At 49.9% G+C, this 12601-nt stretch overlaps 1 protein-coding gene across 3 annotated transcripts in view; it reads right to left on the bottom strand.

The window, feature by feature from the left end:
- Nucleotides 1-12601, bottom strand: part of LOC140483564 (solute carrier family 41 member 3-like) — a 61636-nt gene that overhangs the window by 35090 nt on the left and 13945 nt on the right. Inside the window, exons 1-2 of one of the 3 annotated variants that reach the window (XM_072581777.1) lie at nt 2331-2762; nt 763-1048 (exon numbers count right to left, since the gene is read on the bottom strand). In XM_072581777.1, the coding sequence (XP_072437878.1) occupies nt 763-1041 (279 nt within the window). In that variant the 5' untranslated portion in view covers nt 1042-1048; nt 2331-2762. Of the gene's footprint in view, nt 1-762; nt 1049-1656; nt 1876-2330; nt 2763-12601 lie in introns of those variants that run through there. The other 2 variants (XM_072581775.1, XM_072581778.1) reach the window with 2 other exon arrangements.

Raw genomic sequence — 12601 nt, 5'->3', positions numbered from 1 at the left:
AAGGAGGGAGAGGGATATCCAGGGAGGGAGAGGGAATTCGAGGGAGGAAGAGGAAGGAAGAGGTATTTCGAGGAAGGGAGAAGGATAGACGGAGGGAGAGGGATATCAAGGAATTTCACAGGAGGGAATGGGATATTGAAGGAGGGAGATGGATATCGTGGGAGTGTGAGGGATGTCGAGGGAGCGAGTGGGATTTTGAGGGAGGGAGAGGGTTATTGAGAGATTTCGAGGGAGGGAGTGGGACATTGAGGGAGGGAGGGAGGGGGCATTGAGGGAGAGGTATATTGAGGAAGGGAGTGGAATATTGAGGGAGGAGGTGGGACATCGAGGGAGTGAGTGGAATATCAAGGGAGGGAGAGGGGTATCGAGGGAGGGGATATCGAGGGAGGGAGTGGGACATTGAGTGAGCGAGTGGAATATCGGGGGGGGGGGTGGGACATTGAGGGAGGGGGATATCTAGCCTCCCTGTCATGGTCGTGTTTTCGCTCTATCTTTCTCTCCTCTTCGCTGTTCCCTTCCACCCTCTGGCCCCCTCCTCTCCTCGATGTACCACTTCTTGCCCCTCTCCGACCTACATCCTATTTCCCCACTCTCCACCTCACCTGAATGATCCCTGCCCCCTCCTCCTGCCCTCCCTCCACTCTCTGGGTGCTTGCTGGTTGGAAAACTCCTTCCTGCAGAGCACGGGGTTGGGGTAGCGAGAGCGAGAGACCAGGAACGACCCTGGAAGGGGTGAAGACAATTACCCCGAGAGCCACTGACCTGAACAATATTGAGCACGATGCCAGCCAGCACCATGCCTTGTCCAGCTAGCAGAAAGGGCACTACCACCTGAGCACAGATATCCAAAGCCGATTCTTCCTTCAGTTCCACCAGTGCCACCTTCTCCCTTGGCCGATCCTCAGCTGGTGCTGCTGCCATGGGTGTGGGCTTCTCATCCTCCGCGTTGCCCTCTACCCTCCCTCGCTGCCTCTGCTCGGCACGTCCTCCGTCCCTCAGCGCTTGCTCAATTCTCCTTCTGCGTACCTCCCCTTCATCCATCCTTGACCTTGGACAGGGAACGAGGGAATAAAAACCAGAATCGAGTAAGGTCGGCGCAACGTTGTGGGCCGAAGGACCTGTACGGCGCTGTAATGTTCTACGTTTTAAGGCACGAGATCAAAAAGTGCGGATTGTCCGAGAGACGCACAGAGAGCTGCTTTCGATTGTACGGCCGGCTCGCCAGAACCGACACAGAGTGGAGGTAATTAGATCACTTCTAGCAGGCAGCCAGCACGGGGAGGGAGGGAGCGAATGGCCATGTTGTGTGCTGTTCAAGAGCAGGCAGAGGGCAGGATTCGTTAAGAAGCATCATGTTCGGACACGATCTCCTTTACCACGACCACCCAGACAAGTCTCTCCTCACCCCAAAGGGGAACATGACCAAACCCCAGAGACCTGGTGGGAGAGGGGGTCAGTGTGGGGGGGGGGGGGTGGGGAACTCACTCCCACAGGGACTGGGTGAGGGGAATAACTTCATCTCTTTAGCAGCAAGTTGGGGAATCATGAGAAAGGGCAGGAATGTTGGATCAACCATGAGCCTGTTGAATGGCACAGCAGGTTCGAGGGGCCGAATGGCGCCCTGCTGTTCCTGTTTCCTATGATCCTAAAACCCACCCAATGGTCCTGCTGAATCTGCCTCCCGTTTGCAGACAGTGCATTCCACGCCCTCTCCACGGGCTGGGTGAGGACGACGGTGAGGGGAATAGTGCACCAGTATTCCCAGCCAACACTCTCGGAACGCAGCTCAAACCCCAGCACGGCGACCGGTGCTACGGAAATTCAGTTTCTACGGCTGGAACAGAAAGCTGGTCTCAGTAACAGTGACCATAACACTACCATCGATTGGTCAGGAAAACCCCCAATGTGGTCCTTTAGGGAAGGAAACAGCCATCCTTACCTGGTCTGGGCCTACAAGTGACTCCAGACCCACAGCAACGGGGTTGACTCTTAACTACCCATGGTGGGGGTGGGGGCAATTAGGGGATGGGTAATTAATGCTGGGCTCGGACCCTGATTTCAGAAGCAGTTGGGGGGTGGCTGGTAAATCCTGGTCCAGCTGGGGATGATCCCTAAGGGACATCAATTGGCCGCAGGACACTGCAGAGGGATTCCCCAGGTATCAGTGTTAAAGAGGATCTGGAACTCTGTACCCAGGGATTACTTGATCCTCCACAGGCTGTGTTTTTTTCACTGGAACATGCTACCTTTCAGAAAGCTAGGCACAAAGTACTCTGGGGTGTCCCAGTAGGCGCTAGGGAAATGCAAGTCCTCAAAGGCGTTTAACTCACCCCCCGGTGCAGATGCTCTCAGGGACATTCCTTTCACATTCTGAATGATCCCATTGCACTTTGTTGTTGGGTGGGTCAGGGGGTGGGGGAGCAGGATGCCCACCCTGCACACAGCTGGGAGGGGTGGGGGTGGGGGTGGGGGTGTGACTTAGCCCCAGTTCCCTGGGTTTTATTGGATGGGAGGGGAGTCTCTGCCCAGATCCCGATCCTGGGGCTCGCTTCCCAGCAGCAATCTGTGATTGCCTCTCCCAGTCGAATAGCTCGCCGTGTGGGGGTTTGGATCAAATTCAGGAACGGGCCGGGGACCAATAACAACAGAAAAGCAAACACGGGATGAGGGAGGCGGGGGGGAAGGGGGTCTGTTCAACTCCGGACACTTTGAGAAAACTTTTTCCAAACTTCGAGACAACTTTCTCTGGCAGCAAGTTCCGGGACAGCACCCGCCCCTTCCGCCTCCTGCTCTTCAATCTAATCAATCCCGCAACAATGCAGCTCCACAAACTCACAGCAATCCTGCAACAATGCAGCTCCACAAACCCACAGCAATCCTGCAGCAATTCACCTCCACAAACCCACAGCAATCCTGCAACAATGCAGTTCCACAAACCTACAGCAATCCTGCAACAATGCAGCTCCACAAACCCACAGCAATCCTGCAACAATGCAGCTCGACTAACCTACAGCAATCCTGCAACAATTCACCTCCACAAACCCACAGAAATGCTGCAACAATGCACCTCCACAAACCCACAGTAATCCTACAACAATGCAGCTCCCCAAACCCACAGCAATCCTGCAGCAATGCAGTTCCACAAACCTACAGCAATCCTGCAACAATGCAGCTCCACAAACCCACAGCAATCCTGCAACAATGCAGCTCGACTAACCTACAGCAATCATGCAACAATGCACCTCCACAAACCCACAGCAATCCTGCAACAATGCAGCTCCACTAACCTACAGCAATCCTGCAACAATTCACCTCCACAAATCCACAGAAATCCTGCAACAATGCAGCTCAACAAATTTATAGCAATCCCACAGCAATTCACCTCCACAAACTCACAATAATCCTGTGACAATGCAGCTCCACAAACCCGCAGCAATCCTGCAACAATGCCCCCTCACAAACACACAGAAATCCTGCAACAATGCAGCTCCACTAACCCACAGCAATCCTGCAACAATGCACCTCCACTAACCCACAATAATCATGCAACAATGCAGCTCTACAGACCCAAAGCAATCTGGCAACAATGCAGCTCCACAAACTCACAGCAATCCCGCAACAATGCAGCTCCACAAAGCCACAGTAATCCTGAAACAATTCACCTCCACAAACCCACAATAATCCTGCAACAATACAGCTTCACAAACCCACAGCAATCCTGCAACAATGCAGATCCACAAACCCACAGCAATCCCGCAACAATGCACCTCCACAAACCCACAGCAATCCCGCAACAATTCACCTCCACAACCGCCCTGCAACAATGCAGCCTCACAAACCCACAGCAATCCTGCAGCAATGCAGCTCCACAAACCCACAATAATCCTGCAACAATGCAGCGGCAAAAAAACAAAAGTAATCCTGCAACAATGCACCTCCACAAGCACACAGGAATCCTGCAACAATTCACCTCCACAAACCCACAGCAATCCTGCATCAACGCAGCTCCACAATCTCACAGCAATCCTGCAACAATGCACCTCTACAAACCCACAGCAATCCTGCAACAATGCACCTCCACAATCTCACAGCAATCCTGCAGCAATGCAACGCCACAAACCCACAGCAATCCTGCAACAAAGCACCTCCACTAACCCACAATAATCATGCAACAATGCAGCTCCACAGACCCAAAGCAATCTTGCAACAATGCAGCTCCACAACCTCACAGCAATCCCGCAACAATGCAGCTCCACAAAGCCACAGTAATCCTGCAACAATTCACGTCCACAAACCCACAGCAATCCTGCAACAATGCACCTCCACAAACACACAGATTTCCTGCAACAATGCAGCTTCACTAACCCAAATCAATCCCGCAGCAATGTACCTCCACAAACCCACAGCAATCCCGCAACAATGCAGCTCCATAAACCCACAGCAATCATGCAACAATGCAGCTCCACAATCTCACAGCAATCCTGCAGCAATGCACCTCCACAAACCCACAGCAATCCTGCAACAATGCAGCTCCACAATCTCATAGCAATCCTGCAGCAATGCACCTCCACAAACCCACAGCAATCCTGCAACAATGCACCTCCACAATCTCATAGCAATCCTGCAGCAATGCACCTCCACAAATCCACAGCAATCCTGCAACAATGCAGCTCCATAAACCCACAGCAATCATGCAACAATGCACCTCTACAATCTCACAGCAATCCTGCAACAATGCAGCTCCACTAACCGACAGCAATCCCGCAACAATGCACCGTCAAAAGCCCACAGTCATGCTGCAACAATTCACCTCCACAAATCCACAGCAATCCTGCAACAATGCACCTCTACAATCTCGCAGCAATCCTGCAGCAATGCACCTTCTCAAACCCACAGCAATCCTGCAGCAATGCACCTTCTCAAACCCACAGCAATTCTGCAAAAATGCACCTCCACAAACCCACAGCAATATTGAAATAATGCAGCTCTGTAAACCCATATCAACCCTGCAACAATGCACCTCCACAATCTAACAGCAATCCTGCAGCAATACACCTCCACAAACCCACAGCAATCCTGCAGCAATACACCTCCACAAACCCACAGCAATCCTGCAACAATACACCTCCACAAATCCACAGCAATCCCGCAACAATGCACCGCCACAATCTAACAGGAATCCTGCAACAACAATGCACCTCCACAGTCTCACAGCAATCCTGCAACAATGCAGCTACACAAACCCACAGCAATCCTGCAGCAATGCAATGCCATAAACCCACAGCAATCCTGCAACAATGCAACACCACAAACACACCGCAATCCTTCAACAATGCACCTCTACAATCTCACAGCAATCCTGCAGCAATGCAGCTCCACAAACCCACAGCAATCCCGCAACAATGCACCTCGACAAACCCACAGCAATCCCGCAACAATGCACCTCCACTAACCCACAATAATCATGCAACAATGCAGCTCCATAGACCCAAAGCACTCTTGCAACAATGCTGCTCCACTAACCCACAGCAATCCTGGAACAATGCACCTCCACTAACCCACAATAATCATGCAACAATACAGCTCTACAAACCCAAAGCAATCTTGCAACAATGCAGCTCCACAAACTCACAGCAATCCCGCAACAATGCAGCTCCATAAAGCCACAGTAATCCTGCAACAATGCAACTTCACAAACCCACAATAATCCTGCAACAATGCAGCTTCACAAACCCAAAGCAATCCTGCAACAATGCAGCTCCACAAACCCACAGCAATCCCGCAACAATGCAGATCCACAAACCCACAGCATTCCCGCAACAATGCACTTCCACACTCTCACAGCAATCCTGCAACAATGCACAGCCACACACCCACATGAATCCTGCATCAACGCAGCTCCACAATCTCACAGCAATCCTGCAACAATGCACCGCCACAAGCTCACAGCAATACTGGAACAATGCAGCTCCACTAACCCACAGCAAACCTGCAACAATGCACCTCCACAAATCACAGCAATCCTGTAACAATACAGCTACACAAACTCAGAGAAATCCCGTGACAATGCACCTCCACAATCTCACAGCAATACTGCAGCAATGCATCGCCACAAACCCACAGCAATCTTGCAACAATGCACCTCTGCAAACCCACAACAATCCTGCAACAATGCACCTCCACAAACCCACAGCAATCCCGCAACAATGCAGCTCCACAAACCCATGCAATCCTGCAACAATGCACCTCCACAAAACCCACAGTAATCCTGCAACAATGCAGCTCCACTAACCCACAGCAACCCTGCAACAATGCACCTCCACAAGCTCACAGCAATCCCGCAAAAATGCAACATCACAAACCCACAGCAATCCTTCACCAACAATTCACCACTACAAACTCACAGTAATCTTGCAACGATTCAACTCTACAAACCCACAGCAATCATGCAACAATGCACCTCCACAATCTCACAGCAATCCCGCAACGATGCCCCTCTGCAAACTCACAGCAATCTCGCAACAATGCAGATCCACAAACCCACAGCAAAACTGCAGCAATGTACCGCCACAAACCCACAGCAATCCTGCAGCAATGCACCTCCACAATCTCATAGCAATCCTGCAACAATTCACCTCCACAAACCCACAGCAAAGCTGCAGCAATGTACCGCCACAAACCCACAGCAATACTGCAATAATGCACCTCTGTAAACCCAAAGCAATCCTGCAACAATGCACCTCCACAATCTCACAGAAATCCCGCAACAATGCACCTCCACAGACCCACAGCAATCCTGCAATAATGCACCTCCACAAACCCACAGCAATCCTGCAGCAACGCACCTCCACAAACCCACAGCAATCCTGCAACAATTCACCTCCACAAACCCACAACAATCCTGCAACAATGCAGCTCTACTAACCTACAGCAATCCTGCAACAATTCACCTCCACAAATCCACAGAAATCATGCAACAATACAGCTCAACAAATTTATAGCAATCCCACACCAATACACCTCCACAATCTCATAGCAATCCTGCAACAATGCAGCTCCACACACCCAAACCAATCTTGCAACAATGCAGCTCCACAAACTCACAGCAATTCCGCAACAATGCAGCTCCACAAAGCCACAGTAATCCTGCAACAATTAGCCTCCACAAACCCACAATAATCCTACGACAATGCAGCTTCACAAACTCACGGCAATCCTGCAACAATGCAGCTCCACAAACCCACAGCAATTCCGCAACAATGCACCTCCACAAATCCATAGCAATCCTGCAACAATTCACCTCCACAACCGCCCTGCAACAGTGCAGCCTCACAAACCCACAGCAATCCTGCAGCAATGCACCTCCACAAACCCACAATAATCATGCAACAATGCAGCGGCAAAAAACAAAAGTAATCCTGCAACAATGCACCTCCACAAACCCACAGCAATCCCGCAACAATGCAACTCCACAAACACACACCAATCCTGCAACAATGCAGCTCCACTAACCCACAGCAATCCCGCAACAATGCACCTCCACAAACCCACAGTAATGCTGCAACAATTCACCTCCACAATCCCACAGCAATCCTGCAACAATGCCCCTCCACAAACGCACAGAAAACGCACAGAGAAGGTGACTAAGGAGGTAGATGAGGGGAAAGCGGTAGATGTGGTGTATATGGATTTTAGTAAGGCGTTTGATAAGGTCCCCCATGGTAGGCGACTGCAGAAAATACAGAGATATGGCATTGAGGGTGAGTTGGAGGTTTGGATTAGGAATTGGCTCTCTGGAAGAAGACAGAGGGTAGTAGTTGATGGCAAAGGTTCATCTTGGAGTGCCGTCACTAGCGGTGTTCCGCAAGGATCTGTTTTGGGACCATTGCTGTTTGTCATTTTTATAAATGACCTGGAGGAAGGGTTAGAAGGTTGGGTGAGCAAGTTTGCGGATGATACGAAAGTCGGAGGAGTTGTAGACAGTGAGGAAGGATGTGTCAGGTTACAGTGGGATATAGATAAGCTGCAGAGCTGGGCAGAAAGGTGGCAAATGGAGTTCAATGTAGCTCAGTGTGAGGTGATTCACTTTGGTAAGAGTAACAAAAAGATGGGGTACTGGGCTAAAGGTCGGATACTTGGTAGTGTGGATGAGCAGAGGGATCTTGGTGTCCATGTACACAGATCTCTGAAAGTTGCCACCCAGGTAAATAGTGCAGTGAAGAAGGCATATGGCGTACTGGCTTTTATTGGTAGAGGAATTGAGTTCCGGAGTCCTGAGGTCATGCTGCAGTTGTATAAGACTCTGGTGTGGCCGCATCTGGAATATTGTGTGCAGTTTTGGTCGCCATACTATAGGAAGGATGTGGAGGCACTGGAACGGGTGCAGAGGAAGTTTACCAGGATGTTGCCTGGTATGGTAGGAAGATCCTATGAGGAAAGGCTGAGGCACTTGGGGTTGTTTTCATTGGAGAAAAGAAGGTTTAGGGGTGACTTGATAGAGGTGTACAAGATAATTAGGGGGTTAGATAGGGTTGACCATGAGAACCTTTTTCCACGTATGGAGTCAGCTATTACAAGGGGGCATAGCTTTAAATTAAGGGGGGGTAGATATAGGACTGATGTTAGGGGTAGGTTCTTCACTCAGCGAGTCGTAAGTTCATGGAATGCCCTGCCAGTAGCAGTGGTGGACTCTCCCTCTTTATGGGCATTTAAGCGGGCATTGGATAGGTATATGGAGGATAGTGGGCTAGTGTAGGTTAGGTGGGCTTGGATCGGCGCAACTTCGAGGGCCAAAGGGCCAAAGGGCCTGTACTGCGCTGTATTCTTCTATGTTCTATGTTCTATGTTCTAACAATGCAACTCCACTAACCTACAGTAATCCTGCAGCAATGCACCTCTCCAATCTCACAGCAATCCTGCAGCAATGCAGCTCCACAAACCCACAGCAATCCCGCAACAATTCACCTCCACAACCGCCCTGCAACAATGCAGCCTCACAAACCCACAGCAATCCTGCAGCAATGCAGCTCCACAAACCCACAATAATCCTGCAACAATGCAGCGGCAAAAAAACAAAAGTAATCCTGCAACAATGCACCTCCACAAGCACACAGGAATCCTGCAACAATTCACCTCCACAAACCCACAGCAATCCTGCATCAACGCAGCTCCACAATCTCACAGCAATCCTGCAACAATTCACCTCCACAAATCCACAGCAATCCTGCAACAATGCACCTCTACAATCTCGCAGCAATCCTGCAGCAATGCACCTTCTCAAACCCACAGCAATCCTGCAGCAATGCACCTTCTCAAACCCACAGCAATTCTGCAAAAATGCACCTCCACAAACCCACAGCAATATTGAAATAATGCAGCTCTGTAAACCCATATCAACCCTGCAACAATGCACCTCCACAATCTAACAGCAATCCTGCAGCAATACACCTCCACAAACCCACAGCAATCCTGCAGCAATACACCTCCACAAACCCACAGCAATCCTGCAACAATACACCTCCACAAATCCACAGCAATCCCGCAACAATGCACCGCCACAATCTAACAGGAATCCTGCAACAACAATGCACCTCCACAGTCTCACAGCAATCCTGCAACAATGCAGCTACACAAACCCACAGCAATCCTGCAGCAATGCAATGCCATAAACCCACAGCAATCCTGCAACAATGCAACACCACAAACACACCGCAATCCTTCAACAATGCACCTCTACAATCTCACAGCAATCCTGCAGCAATGCAGCTCCACAAACCCACAGCAATCCCGCAACAATGCACCTCGACAAACCCACAGCAATCCCGCAACAATGCACCTCCACTAACCCACAATAATCATGCAACAATGCAGCTCCATAGACCCAAAGCACTCTTGCAACAATGCTGCTCCACTAACCCACAGCAATCCTGGAACAATGCACCTCCACTAACCCACAATAATCATGCAACAATACAGCTCTACAAACCCAAAGCAATCTTGCAACAATGCAGCTCCACAAACTCACAGCAATCCCGCAACAATGCAGCTCCATAAAGCCACAGTAATCCTGCAACAATGCAACTTCACAAACCCACAATAATCCTGCAACAATGCAGCTTCACAAACCCAAAGCAATCCTGCAACAATGCAGCTCCACAAACCCACAGCAATCCCGCAACAATGCAGATCCACAAACCCACAGCATTCCCGCAACAATGCACTTCCACACTCTCACAGCAATCCTGCAACAATGCACAGCCACACACCCACATGAATCCTGCATCAACGCAGCTCCACAATCTCACAGCAATCCTGCAACAATGCACCGCCACAAGCTCACAGCAATACTGGAACAATGCAGCTCCACTAACCCACAGCAAACCTGCAACAATGCACCTCCACAAATCACAGCAATCCTGTAACAATACAGCTACACAAACTCAGAGAAATCCCGTGACAATGCACCTCCACAATCTCACAGCAATACTGCAGCAATGCATCGCCACAAACCCACAGCAATCTTGCAACAATGCACCTCTGCAAACCCACAACAATCCTGCAACAATGCACCTCCACAAACCCACAGCAATCCCGCAACAATGCAGCTCCACAAACCCATGCAATCCTGCAACAATGCACCTCCACAAAACCCACAGTAATCCTGCAACAATGCAGCTCCACTAACCCACAGCAACCCTGCAACAATGCACCTCCACAAGCTCACAGCAATCCCGCAAAAATGCAACATCACAAACCCACAGCAATCCTTCACCAACAATTCACCACTACAAACTCACAGTAATCTTGCAACGATTCAACTCTACAAACCCACAGCAATCATGCAACAATGCACCTCCACAATCTCACAGCAATCCCGCAACGATGCCCCTCTGCAAACTCACAGCAATCTCGCAACAATGCAGATCCACAAACCCACAGCAAAACTGCAGCAATGTACCGCCACAAACCCACAGCAATCCTGCAGCAATGCACCTCCACAATCTCATAGCAATCCTGCAACAATTCACCTCCACAAACCCACAGCAAAGCTGCAGCAATGTACCGCCACAAACCCACAGCAATACTGCAATAATGCACCTCTGTAAACCCAAAGCAATCCTGCAACAATGCACCTCCACAATCTCACAGAAATCCCGCAACAATGCACCTCCACAGACCCACAGCAATCCTGCAATAATGCACCTCCACAAACCCACAGCAATCCTGCAGCAACGCACCTCCACAAACCCACAGCAATCCTGCAACAATTCACCTCCACAAACCCACAACAATCCTGCAACAATGCAGCTCTACTAACCTACAGCAATCCTGCAACAATTCACCTCCACAAATCCACAGAAATCATGCAACAATACAGCTCAACAAATTTATAGCAATCCCACACCAATACACCTCCACAATCTCATAGCAATCCTGCAACAATGCAGCTCCACACACCCAAACCAATCTTGCAACAATGCAGCTCCACAAACTCACAGCAATTCCGCAACAATGCAGCTCCACAAAGCCACAGTAATCCTGCAACAATTAGCCTCCACAAACCCACAATAATCCTACGACAATGCAGCTTCACAAACTCACGGCAATCCTGCAACAATGCAGCTCCACAAACCCACAGCAATTCCGCAACAATGCACCTCCACAAATCCATAGCAATCCTGCAACAATTCACCTCCACAACCGCCCTGCAACAGTGCAGCCTCACAAACCCACAGCAATCCTGCAGCAATGCACCTCCACAAACCCACAATAATCATGCAACAATGCAGCGGCAAAAAACAAAAGTAATCCTGCAACAATGCACCTCCACAAACCCACAGCAATCCCGCAACAATGCAACTCCACAAACACACACCAATCCTGCAACAATGCAGCTCCACTAACCCACAGCAATCCCGCAACAATGCACCTCCACAAACCCACAGTAATGCTGCAACAATTCACCTCCACAATCCCACAGCAATCCTGCAACAATGCCCCTCCACAAACGCACAGAAAACGCACAGAGAAGGTGACTAAGGAGGTAGATGAGGGGAAAGCGGTAGATGTGGTGTATATGGATTTTAGTAAGGCATTTGATAAGGTCCCCCATGGTAGGCGACTGCAGAAGATACAGAGATATGGCATTGAGGGTGAGTTGGAGGTTTGGATTAGGAATTGGCTCTCTGGAAGAAGACAGAGGGTAGTAGTTGATGGCAAAGGTTCATCTTGGAGTGCCGTCACTAGCGGTGTTCCGCAAGGATCTGTTTTGGGACCATTGCTGTTTGTCATTTTTATAAATGACCTGGAGGAAGGGTTAGAAGGTTGGGTGAGCAAGTTTGCGGATGATACGAAAGTCGGAGGAGTTGTAGACAGTGAGGAAGGATGTGTCAGGTTACAGTGGGATATAGATAAGCTGCAGAGCTGGGCAGAAAGGTGGCAAATGGAGTTCAATGTAGCTCAGTGTGAGGTGATTCACTTTGGTAAGAGTAACAAAAAGATGGGGTACTGGGCTAAAGGTCGGATACTTGGTAGTGTGGATGAGCAGAGGGATCTTGGTGTCCATGTACACAGATCTCTGAAAGTTGCCACCCAGGTAAAT

This window comes from Chiloscyllium punctatum, chromosome 12, assembly GCF_047496795.1.
Source record: "Chiloscyllium punctatum isolate Juve2018m chromosome 12, sChiPun1.3, whole genome shotgun sequence".
NCBI lineage: Eukaryota > Metazoa > Chordata > Chondrichthyes > Orectolobiformes > Hemiscylliidae > Chiloscyllium > Chiloscyllium punctatum.
This window is presented reverse-complemented; position numbering and strand designations above follow the sequence as displayed.